This window comes from Somniosus microcephalus, chromosome 5 (genome assembly GCF_052327205.1).
Source record: "Somniosus microcephalus isolate GS21.2 chromosome 5, FLI_Smic_1.0, whole genome shotgun sequence".
NCBI classification, from domain to species: domain Eukaryota; kingdom Metazoa; phylum Chordata; class Chondrichthyes; order Squaliformes; family Somniosidae; genus Somniosus; species Somniosus microcephalus.
Genome location: NC_140991.1, coordinates 122,010,969 through 122,024,114, shown reverse-complemented (window position 1 = coordinate 122,024,114; position 13,146 = coordinate 122,010,969). Strand labels below are relative to the sequence as shown.

At 43.1% G+C, this 13,146-nt stretch overlaps 1 protein-coding gene across 1 annotated transcript in view; it reads left to right on the top strand.

Annotated features, from left to right (window-relative positions):
• The window catches only part of LOC147117286 (ATP-binding cassette sub-family A member 13-like), a 108,125-nt gene that overhangs the window by 45,897 nt on the left and 49,082 nt on the right, over positions 1-13,146 (top strand). Inside the window, exons 7-8 of the mRNA XM_085988135.1 lie at positions 6,545-6,666; positions 9,124-9,257. Of these exons, the coding sequence (XP_085844261.1) occupies positions 6,545-6,666; positions 9,124-9,257 (256 nt within the window). The remainder of the gene's footprint in view (positions 1-6,544; positions 6,667-9,123; positions 9,258-13,146) is intronic.

The window sequence follows — 13,146 nt, the reverse complement described above, 5'->3', positions numbered from 1 at the left end:
CAGCTCCCGCTGTCACAACAACGGGACTGCCTTCCCGCCCCTCACATAATTTTCGCAGTACTGGACACCACCCAAGTTTAGTTAATCTCTTGAGGGATCTGCCTTAACTCTGAAGTTAATTTGGAGCTACCAATCGAACATTACAATCTACATTTTTCTATCTTGATATGTTTCATTCCACAGATGACATTCATATAAATATGGTTATGATCTTTCCAAATATACATGGATGTCCATGATTCAGCACTGCACTCTGTATTGCCGCCATATCACTGCATTTGCCCTGTGACCCATGAAACATGGTAAGGAATAAATGCCAAGTGTACAGTCCACACAAAGTACCAGCATTTTGTATGTTCAAAAAGTCTCATGGCCAGGGATCTTTTCTGCCATGAGTTGAGACAGGTTCTGTACTTCTCCACCTGTTCCATTACAATAGCCCTTTGCAGGGTTAAATTGTGTAAAGTGTATCCGGTTGCATTTGATATTGGACACCTAGACTGGGCCAGAACTACATGCCTCCTCTGATGGTGCCCTTCCCTCTGCAGAACCAGTAGTTACAGAAGGATGGCTATGTCCTATTTGGACAAAACTCAATTACTGTCCCTTCATTAACACCTACAGATGGCAGATGAATTGCAGCATTACAAAGATGTGAATTGCTGCAGTAGAGATATCCAAGGACACCATGAAATTGCTGGGTTAATGTGCAGTTACTTGATACAATTAGCAAGCAGATTCCCCTTTAAGAAACAGAAACCAACATGGCAGAATTGGATGAGCGTGCAACACCTGTTTTATATGGGTACTGAGCTTCAGCTGTGATGTTCAGACACTAAAATGACATTATGGTGTTATGACCTCATTTAAACAAGACTTTTCAGGATTTCTCGCTCTGGTCTTTCCTTTGTTCAGCTATAATGCTCCTGGTACTCAGACTTCCAGATGTCTTTAAATATTGTTGCAATAGCAGGTTTAATTATTCAACATTTGCTAATACTAATGTTATGAGGTCTGTGAGGTATGTTTGCATCCCACTCATTTTCTGTGGTGTTACAATATTTTGAATTTGGGTTCTAACTTGTTAGTGCAATTTGTTAAAATTGCTGTTGGCAAAATGAGTTCAAAAAGTATAAGCATCCTTATCCTTTGGCTTTGGTTTATCAGGACTGATTCTGTAATATGGTTCTTCCAATGGGGAATGATGCTCACAGGAAACACGTTGCAGCAAATTGTAGATGTGCAGTCCATGTTTCTCCTTTTATTAAATTTAATGGATAATCACAGGCTGCATGCCCATGACTTCCTGAGATATGGTCCTAGAACACTTCGGGCACTAAACGGCCACCTGAGCCTCCAATATGGTGGGCAGGAAACACGCGGTCATTACGAGCCAGCAGTGTGCCACCCGCCATATTGCTAAAGGCCAAAAACTTGGCGTGCAGTGCCCATGGTATCACTAGCTGCACTCAGCTAAACCAGGCCTACATGCGGCCTATCAGGTGGTCCTTAAAGGAATCGTCTGTTAGGCCACAACCAACAAGGTGAATGTTTAAAATATCCTTACCTGAATGTGGAGCTGGAAGGAGCAGGAGTGCTACCTCCCGACCCGATCACCCACTGCTACCTCCCGACCCGTCACCCACCGCTACCCCCCCGACTCAATCACCCACCGCTACCCTCCGACCCATCACCCCCGCTACCCCCAACCCCGTCACCCACCGCTACCCCCCGACTCAATCACCCACCGCTACCCTCCGACCCCATCACCCCCGCTACCCCCCCGACCCCATCACCCACCACTACCTCCCGACCCCATCACCCCCCGCTACCTCCCGACCCCATCACCCACCACTACCCCCGACCCCATCACCCACCACTACTCCCCCGACCCCATCAGCCACCGCTACCTCCCGATCCCATCACCCACCACTACTCCCCCGACCCCATCAGCCACCGCTACCTCCCGACCCCATCACCCACCGCTACCTCCCGATCACCTGCCGCTACCTCCCGACCCGATCGCCTCCCTTCCTTGTCATCTCTCTGCCCGGTCATCCCCAATCTCAATTGACCCTTTAACCACTTACTTGAGCCCTGCTGCTTGCATCACAATGGTCCGATCCTCCATTCCACTTCACTAGCAAATTTACAGCTTGCCGGCTTAATGATAATATCGGGTGCGTCTCAGGCCTCATCAATCAGGTACACGGATTATTCCCTGTGTCACCCTTGGCGTGAATTTCTAGGCCATGTTCTCGGTGAGTGCCAGATTGCAGAATAAGTCCTATGGAGTATTATTTGTTGAATTGAGTGTCCGGAGTGGAAAGCATCCACTATTGTAGTTAAATTGTAAACATGAGTATAATGAACATGGTTAGAGTTTCATCAAAAATATCAAAAAGGAAATCTCTTCGCTCCCACCATGAGATGCTTGCAGATTTAGTCACGCACTGCTCCTATTTATCCAAAGACAACACAGACTCAATCCTCTGTCAAGCAAGAGCCCTTGAGCCATCAAAATAATACATTTGCTTTCACCATGGCACAGCATGAATAATCAGCCCTTCCTATAGTTCAGCTACCATAATGTTTTCTAGAAGGGGTAAAACAAAAAACTACAATAACCCCAACAATAAAACTTCATGGGGAATTTTCCAGTAAGCATGTAGTAAGCCTTACCACTGGAACATACTAGCTGTCCTTTCATCTCCAAGACTTCATTTTGAATTCAACTGATGAAATGAAAGCCTTCTCAAGCAGCTATAAGGATCCCACTTGAAATGTGTTAGGCAGTAGCAACCCAGGTATCAGTGGCTATAGACCCACAGCACCAAAGTGCTCTAAATGGGCAATCTCATTCAAACAGGCCACAAGTGTTGTTGGTGTGGGAAATGGAAAATGCTGGAGCAGTGGAAAATGCTTTCGTGAGGTTAGGGCTAAGAAACATTGTTGTGCCAGAGTACAGATGACTTTGATGTGTAGCTAAGGGTACTATTTGTGACCTGAGTGTACTTGAAGCTGGTACTGGAAATGTGTTACATTCATCAGTGTGAATATTGCTCATCTTGATAAACATTTAAAAATCACCAACAAAAGGATTGGTTTCTGGGGTGGCCTTTTCTGGTCTCCGATACAATGAATATAGAAAATAGTTAAGTTGACTGCTAACTATTCAGCTGATCAGTACATGAAATGTGTTAGATCACTAGCAGATAAGTGAAAGAGAGAATTACAGGCTAGATTCAGTTTGTTTTAAAATAAGACTACAACTGTTCATGATAGCTGCCCGTTTATACAACTGGAGTTTTACCTCACTAGTGTTTGTGAATGGGAAATCTGGAGTGGGCAGTAAGTGCCAACAACCACACTCAATTAATATAACATGCACACTGCAATGATAAGCCATTGCCACTTGTGTTGGTGGGCAGAGGTCTGATGTTGCCAAAAATGCACCTGAATCCACAAATCGCACAAATCAGCAGGGTTATGTGAAATGGCAGCAACTCTGTACAGAAAACACCACCACTGCAGACACAAGAAAATCAATCAAAACCCATGCCGTTACCAAATATGGGGGGGTGAACAATCAGAATTAAAGAAAGAGAATTAAATTACAGTGACTGGCATAGGAACAAGGGATGGAAAAACCCAAGTAAAAGATAGGGTAGCAAAATATAAGCACAGTCACAAAAGGGAAACACACCCTTATACTAACCAGTAACACACAAAGGAATGAGAATGGCATGATGCCAAAGAAGTAACACTGTACACCACTGTAATCTGGTCCTGCCATGACTGAGATTATAGCTGGATAAACTGTTTATGTGAACTGTTGCTGTTGTAAATCTAAACCTGAAATTGATTATTCTACTGCAAAATGGTAAACCTTTAAGAGCACTAATGAGATATAAATTGTCTAAACGTAGGGATAATTTATTTATTGGAAATATTTCACAATGTCATTAACATTTTGTTCTTTGTATAGGTTACATACTTAACTTTGTTTACTCTGGCAACCTACTTTAAGAGAACAAAATTAAAATGTACCAATAGATTTACATGACATATGGAGAACCAGAATATATATTTTGTTCCTCGCAAGCTCCAAGTACAATCTTACCTGCTCTTCCTCATCCCTGCATTCCCATTGTGTTAAAATTGAAACTCAATTGCACAACTCAAACTTATTTTTCCCATAACTATGGAATTCCTTACCTCCCTCAGTTTTCCCTTCCATGATTTAAATCTAATTTATACTTAAATAACAACAGAAAATGCTGGCAACACTCAATTTATCCGCTTTTAAAATTGAAGATGGTGTTGTCTTGTTTCTACCTCAGTTATACCTTGTTTTCTATCCTACTCTTGATGGTGTTCAGGATGTAAGTGCTGAACTGATAAGACTTCTGAAGCAATGTTGACTGTAAATTCATCCTCAAACAAAATCAGTTATTTCTCCATGAAAAGAAGTGCCAGCTCAAATAGGCAAAAACATTAAGATTACATCTATCTATATCTGTTTATTTATAATACATTAAAAACTTTCTGCCTACATGCACTGTTTGCACAGTGCATCCTGCGTCCAATTTCAGTTGGCGGTCCAGCTGAAAAGTAGTTTTAAATTAAAACTCTGCTGCCCATATCCAAACTTGCACCTAGTCCCGTTCATCCATTACCCTTGTGCTCGCTGACCTACATAGGCTCTGGGTCCGGCAACACCTCAATTTAAAAATTCTCACCCTTGCTTTCAAATTCCTCCATGCTCTTGCCCCTTCCTATCTCTGTAACCTCCTTCATCCCTACAACACTCTGAGATCTCGGTGTTCCTCCAATTCTGGCCTCTTGTGTATCCCCGATTTTAATTACTCCACCGTTGGCGGCTATGCCTTCAGCTTCCTAGGCCCTAAGAATTCCCTCCCTAAACCTCTCTACCTCTCTGTCCTTTTAAGATGCTCCTTAAAACCTACCTCTTTGACCAAGCTTTTGGTAAACTGTCCTAATGGCCCGGATTTTGCGTTTTAATAATAATGGTGAGGCTGTTGACGCTCGCCATTATTACGGAGTAAATCGGACAGCAACTTCTGGAGTACGTAGATGTGCAATTAAACGCAGAAATCTGGTAGTTGTGTTCCAAGTTACCTCGTTAGATAGACTTAGCATTGAAATACATGCAACAGCGTGAAGTTAGGATACTTACACACTAGTTAACCACTAAACGCCCCAGAAAAAGTTAGGGCTGGTGGATTCAGGAGTAAGTAAAATTTTAACGGTGTGATAAGTGATAAATACTGCCAAAAACCTCTCTGATCCATAAAATGCAATTTTACAAGTGTGGAGTCTTATTCCTTCAGAAGTTAATTAGTGGTGGAGTTTTTTTTTTAATTATTACATTTTCTTTTATCTCTCTCTCTTAATCCCATCTTCCTAGTGTTTATTTTGCTTTCTGTATATGATTTAAATCTAATTTATACTTAAATAACAACAGAAAATGCTGGAAACACTCAGCAGGTCAGGCAGCATCGAGGAGAGAGAAACAGAATTAACATTTCGGGTCGAGGACCCTTCGTCAGAACTGGAAAAGGTTAGAGAAGTAACAGAATTTTAAGCAAGTGCAGGGACAAGGACAGGGAGGAGGGGAGGAAAGAACGAAGGGAGGGACTGTGATAGGCTGGAAGGCAGGAGGGATTGGCTGATGGTGCAAGGCAAAAAGAGAAGGTAATGGGACAAGTTAATTTATACTTCCTGCTTTATACTTCCTGATTTAGACTCTGCCTGTCTTGGTGAGGTTTCTTCAATCTGATTGGTTGAAGAGCCTTGCTGTTTCTTGACCTGCTCGCAGACACCACAGATCCCCTGTAGAGGGCGTTGCGCTGGCCAGTTTAGAGCAAGATTCCGCTCAAAAGCCCACAAAAACTTTGTGGGCAGCTGTCAGCATAGTGAACGGCGAGCGCCAGTCCTTCCCCACTGACTGCAAAATCTGGGCCAATATCTCCTTATGGGTCAAATTTTGTTTGATAACGCTCCTATGAAGCGCCTTGGGACATTTTACTATGTTAAAGGTGCTATATAAACGCAAGTTGTTGTAAATTACATTATTTTTGTGGGGCCAGGAGAAGCACTTCTGCTGTTGACAGATTTGACTGACAAGGTGGCCACGGTGGATGCACCACTCAGTCAGCGATTAAAGTGTTATCAGGGTCCGAATGATGTATTAATGACGCTCTGGCCTGAGTCAGGCGGGTGCCCCAACCACCCAGAAAAAGGGCCCAGTTAAAGCAGCGGTGGGCAGAATGGAGCAGAACAAGACGGTAAGTTTTCGGATGCGATTTTAACTGCCCCGTTCCTGCCGGGCTGGGTGGGTTAAAATGTCCCCCAGTGATCTCAGGACTAATATCCAATTAGCTGTGTATCGACTGCAGTGCTACCCTTTGTGGAGGAAATGCAAATACAGTTTAGCTAATTTCAATAGGAAGGATTCTTTCTGTATAAATGCCAACAAATGAATGAATTGTTCTGTATATGTAAATTTCTGTTTTCTCAGATTATCGGAATCACTGAAAGACCTGCCCAATTCCAGCAATCAGAGTTTATATTTGCTTTTAGACACTAGCTTTAATCTGACTATCAGTGCATTGAACATCTTGCATGATGTGAGCACGCAAGGTATGTATGAGTTTTCAATTTTACACTCAAGGTCTATAGGCAATAGTTTATCATATCACTCAAATGGCATCATCATTTATTCTTTAGCATTTTTTTCCCAAGAATCTGTTTTCTTTGTCTTTCTTATTCTCATCTCCTCATGTTGGGAGTTCTATGAATGCTGACAGCAGCCCCAGTAATGGTCAATTTCTGTGTGTGAGTGCTAACTGGTACAGTAGTCAGCCTTGGGGCATCAGAGCAAAGTTTGACCCTGTTCTCACTTGGCATCCTGCAGATGCACTTTCCTGCAGGGGCCATTAGCTAGAAATCAGAAGCAGGAAACCTGACTGATTTTTTTCCCCCTTCACCTTATCCCAGTGATGTGGACATTTGAAGTACTACTTAATCCCAACTGAGATTAACTAACTCAATGCAGACCACGGATTGAATGTTGGATTTTCCTGTCTTCATAGAATTATAGAATGGTTACAGTACAGAAGAAGGCTATTCGGCCCATCGAGCCTGTGCTGGCTCTCTGGAAGAGCACTTCAGCTAGTCCCACTCCCCTGCCCTTCCCCCGTAGCCCTGCAATTTTTTTTCCTTCAGGTACTTATCCAATTCTCTTTTGAAAGCCATGATTCAGTCTGCCTCCACCACCCTTTCAGGGAGTGCATTCTAGATCCTAACCACTTGCTGCGTAAAAAGTTTTTCCTCATGTTGCCTTTGGTTCTTCTGCCAGTCACCTTACATCTGTGTCCTCTGGTTCTCGACCCTTTCACCAATGGGAACAGTTTCTCTCTATCTACTCTGTCTGGACCCCTCATGATTTTCAACACCTCCATCAAATCTCCTCTCAAAATTCTCTGCTCTAAGGAGAACAACCTCAGCTTCTCTAGTCTATCTACGTAACTGAAGTCCCTCATCCCTGTCCCTCATCCCTGGAACCATTCTTCTAAATCTTTTCTGCACCCTCTCTAAGGCCTTCACATCCTTGCTAAAGTGTGGTGCCCAGAATTGGACACAGGTTTACATGGTTCACTTCCATATTGCAGTACACCTGCCCATTTAGCTTTGGGGAAGCTGTATTCTATGTCCTGTTGATGGCATATTCTAAAATGAAGAATGATTCAGCAACATATAGTAAAATTGTTTAAAGTTACATGATGATGTTTGTGCCAATCACATTCAAGACTATAGTCTAAGCGTACCAAAACTGTAAAGTGCACTATGGGATTGTTACATTCTCTCTAATAGCATGGATTTCATACAAATGAGGTCCTGTCACAAACTCTATGCCCCTATTGAAAATTCTAATCTATACTGAGAAACCTTTCAAAAAGATACAAAAGGTATGGAGTTTGCCTTGTAATTTTTATCACAAAACTGCAATTTATAAACACTTACAATGTAAAGCAGCAGGTGACTGCATTGAATGAAGGGTTAAGAGTATGACCAGTGGGTGGTTAAAATTCTTCATCAGGCAGGACAGAGTTTCTGTTTCAGATACCATTTCTTCTGAGGAAAGGAGGAATGAGAAGATAACCCAATTGTGGGGATGCAGTGCATAGCAGGAGGCCTGAGGTGGGAGCATCTTCAAGGTTCAAGTACTCAATGGCAGCACCCAGTGGCTAGAGACTGCTACTGCAGCATCACATTAATGGGAAAATATGTAAATTTGTGATAGGGCAGGTGATATGGACACAATATACACAAAAAAGGTCATAGATACTGTTGACAAGGACCTTTTGAATAGAAGGGTAGCAGGACATAACAATATTAATAGCTCTGCCGTGGTGTTGCCCACTATGAATCAGTGTTTTATAAGAGCAGGAGTATTATGTAAAGTATTATTACTAGGGACACTGGTTTATCAATGTTGGGGGTGGCTCTGAGATCTCGCATGACTGGGATGGGGGTCTCAGGGCCTGGTAATACTTTGAGGTAGGCCCCAGAGTCTTGGAACACCTAGAGGGGGATCCCAGGTTTGCAGGAACACTGGAAAAAGAGATTATACAAACATTGGGAGCAAGTCTGGTATCTGAGATCATTGGGAGAGGGATTGTAGATTTTAGGGGCATTGGGGAGGGGGTTCTCTGGGTCTGGGAACATTGATAGTGAGTTTGCCAACCTATACAGTCTTTAATAAATAAAAAAAATCCATAAACGCAGTTATCTCACGTTAAAAGAATCATTGGGGATAAAATTCAATCTTGGCAGGGCTGCCAACCAGGCAGTAGCGGATCGGACTCCCGTTAGACAGCCTGCCCTATTTTTTCTTTTCAAGGTCTTCCTACAGAGTCACAGGCTATCACATTAATGGAAAAATCCTACCGCAAATGTGACAGATGTGTCCACGTCAATACTGAATATTGAAAAACCCATAGGCACTGTTAACATAGGACTTTTGAATGGATAAATGGCAGAACAGACCAATATACATTTTACCTAGAAATATATGTAACTCATTTTAATTAATAGATATGAAACAGCCCCTGAAACTGGTGGATTTTCTGTGGAAACATGAAATAATTCAGTCAGTATTAAAGTTCACGTTTAAACTGGATCCTGTGATGGCCGAACAGCTGCTGAATACATCCATTCCTTTACTCAAGGTAAGGTCTGATGGATATAATTGTCTTCTAGAATTCTTTTGAATTTATGCATTGGCTTCTGGGCTGAATTTGAACCCAGAGGTTCGAAGATGCTTACTCAATAGGACACCCATTTTCCTCAAAGACAGTGAATATTACCCCTATATAAAAGAGACATAATTTTGGAAATTATACATCAGTTAGTCTTACACATACAGTAGAGAGTGTCTTACAGAGCATGCTATATGACACTAGCAGAGAGCATTCCTCGAAAATTCCATATTGTTTGGGTAAAAGAGATGTCTTCCCTCCTCTCAAGCGGACCCCCTGAGATAAGGGGTCGACACTTGCCCTGTAACAACCACGAATTCACCAGACGGACACCTTGGATAAGTTTCACGATCTTTATTCAAGCATATGCAGGGGGAAAATCTCAGTCTCATCCCAGAGAAAGGATTCTTCCACCGAGTATCAAATACGTACAGCAATTATACCCTAACTTTAGGCGTGCACCCCTCGTGCACCCCCCTTCTACAATCATTGATTGGTCTACAGAATAGGCGAAGGGCTATGTCCATTCGTTGCCCCTTATCAGGGAGGTTGCTAAATGGTTCGCAGAAACCCATCTTTACAGCATTCGCGGGCTAAATTATCTGTTCCTTCTCTGGACAGGAGTGCTTACTTCATCCCATCTGTATGTCCTGCCTTATCTTAAGCAAGGACAAAAGACCAGCTCATTAGCCTACAGTTCCTGTCTTATCTAGGTCATACATTCCTATAACAGGGATAGGAGACAAACTTATCAGCCTTCAAGTTTCCACTAATTTTAATTCTAAGAAGTTATAGTTTCTTCTAATTTTAATTCTAAGAAGTCTTTTTTGTCCCCTTACACATATTTACCAATATCAACAATTTAAGTGGCCAGGTGAAGTTTTTTTAATGGAAAGGTCTTGAAAGGTATTCAAAAGGTCTTGGCGAATTATGTAACAAACTCAACATCAAACAGTTCTAAGTTGAAAATTCATTCCAAGCTTTTCCAAGCAGAGAATATTGGTGAAGGTTTGTTTTTCAGATTGGAAGGAAGTGTGCAGTGGTGTTCCCCAGGGGTCCACTGGTATTAGGACGACTGCCCTTTTTGATATATATTAATGACCTGGACTTGGGTATACAGGGCATCATTTCAAAGTTTGCAGATGACATGAAATTCAGAAATGTAGTAAACAGTGAGGAGGATATTAACCTTGTTAACCTTCCCATGATCCAGTGTCCTCCCAGGCCTGCGATCTCCTTCCCGACCCCCCCGGCCACCATGTTTTCCACGGCCCCCTGTGATCTTCTCCTCTCCTCCCCCATTTCTCTCCCCCACCCCCCCTCCATCGATGTCTGCCTTGATCCCTGATCTCTCCCTCCCTTCTCTACGCTTTGTAGCTGTGGCTTGGTACCACAGGCCTACCCGCCCGAAAGCCAGCCAGCCTCTCAATCTGGCTTGTTGTGGCCAGGAAACGGATTTCAAAAATGGTAATCAGGTCCTGCCGTTAAATTCGGCAGGACCTGAGGGAAACCTGTTCTTCTTGGTTTCCTGACGGCTATATTGCTCCCCTCACCCCGCTCCCTCCCTGCCTCCCGGTAAGTATCGGGGCCGTAGAGTCGTAGAGTACAAAAGCAAGGAGATTATGCTAAATATTTACAAATCACTGGTTAGGTCCAGTTGGCGTATTGGGGGTAGGTTGCGGTCCGGTGAGATGTAAACATTTTAAAATCACAAACCCGACCCCAGCCTACCCACTTCCGATTTAACGCAGGTGGGATGGAGGGGCAGGCGGCCAACCCACTCCCAGGAGCCGGAGTGTCTATTAAAATATTATAATGAGGCTGCGTGCCCCATATTTAATCTGTCTTCCAGCTTTAACTCTGGCCAGCTGAGTTTCCCAGGCCTTGGGAAACCCGGCAGATAAAGGGAAGTGAGGACTGCTTCATGGAAAAGGTATATGACTTTACAGCACTGCTTGTGGGCCAGGAGGAGTAGCAGTGCTTCCTCCCAGCCCCCTAAGCTTACCTCCATCCCTGCCATTGGACCCTCCCCCGACCACCAAAACTCCTCCCCCCAGCTTACGCAACCCGCCCCAGTCAATATCGGGGCCATTGTGCCCAGTTCTGGTCACCACACTATAGAAAGGGTGTCCAGGCCTTAGAGATGGTGCAGAGGAGATTTACTAGAATGATACAAGGGATGCGTGACTTCAGTTACATGGAGAGACTAGAGAAGCTTGGGTTGTTCTGCCATGATCTTATTGAATGGCGGAGAAGGCTCAAGAGGCCGTATGGCCTATTCCTGCTCTTATTTCTTATGTTCTCCTTAGAACAGAGAAGGTTAAGGGAAGATTTAATAGAGGTGTTCAAAATCATGAGAGGTTTTGGTAGCGTATATAAGGAGAAACTGTTTGCAGTGGCAGAAGGGTCGGTAACCAAAGGGCACAGATTTAAGGTAATTGGCAAAAGAATTCACGTTGGAATGCATTTTATATTTATTATTACAGTGCGTTTTTAATATAGTGTATATATATGTTTCATATCTGGATCATCAGCATGGTAAAAACTTTGATGCAGCGCTGAATTATATAATGGCCCAGAAATTCGGGTCGGGGGCTTCCCCCGACCTGCACTTACCTTGCGTGCCAGCTGTTGAGCTGTGGGCCCCCGTGGAATTCCGATCCGGGGCCTGGTCCAGCTGCCGGCGCGCAGTGTTTGCGTATCCCAGGGGCGCAGTTAGTTCGAAGCGTCCCCTGGGATCACGTGGGCCATGGGGAGCCAATCGGAGCAGGGAATGCTCCATTCATAAGTCTGACAGGAAGAGCTGTCAAGACTTATAAATACTACGGCCCCAAAATAGCACTAAATCTTCAAATAATTTTTTTTTTAATCACATTTTTAAAATAAACTATAAATTACATGAAATAACTATTTTAAACAATAATTTAAATTTTTGAAAAAAAGAATTTTATTTTCTAACGGGGCTAAAAATAAACTTACCTTGCTTTAAAGTATTTAAAAATAATAAACCTGTGGAAAAAATGTTTTAATTTTAATTAATTCACCACTTACCTTGTAAAAAGCAGGCTTTACGCCTGCTTTTTACATTTCTAAATCCTGCAGGCTTACGTTCCCGGGAAAACCTGTAAAAAAGACCGAAGTTCGATGCGCACGCGCAGCCTCTCCTGCGCACGCGTTCGACCTCTGAACCCCTTCGTTCAGGGGAACGGAAGTGCCGGTTTCCCGCGCATGCGCAGTGCATGCAGGAAACGGGCACTTCCATTGGGCCTACGGGTGAGTACCCCGTGCGTACTCACCCGTGGAGACCCGAATTTATGGGCCAATACAAACGCTGTGTATTCAATCTGTGTACACTGCTGGAAATGAAGTCCAAGAAAAACATAAGTTGTAGACAAACATTCAGAACAAACACTGCAAGTGTGATCAGGAAGTGGCTTTATGCTTTATTTTATTTAGCTTTGTATAAATATTGATTTCTTAAATATTTACTAATGCAAAATAAACTAATGAAGTAGTGGTTTGTTTTGTACCCATGAAGATGAATGATGGATAATGGAATTCCTCTCCACTATCAAGCACTTTCAGGCTAGGTGTAGCACTTTCAGGGCATGCCAGGTGCAGAGTAAAACGCTGTGTGTTTTCCCCCAATCCCAACTTCAGAAGAGCACACCTTACTCCATTAGCACAATATTTATTTTCCTACACCTGTCATACGAATGGTCTTTCCTGTCTGATTTCTGCTGAATTGTGGTTATTTTTTCACCATGAAGATTTAGATCAAACCTGCCTGAACATTTTACAGGCTTCTTACAGGCATTAGGGAGAGGAAATGATTTGGACTGAATTGAACTGAGGTCCC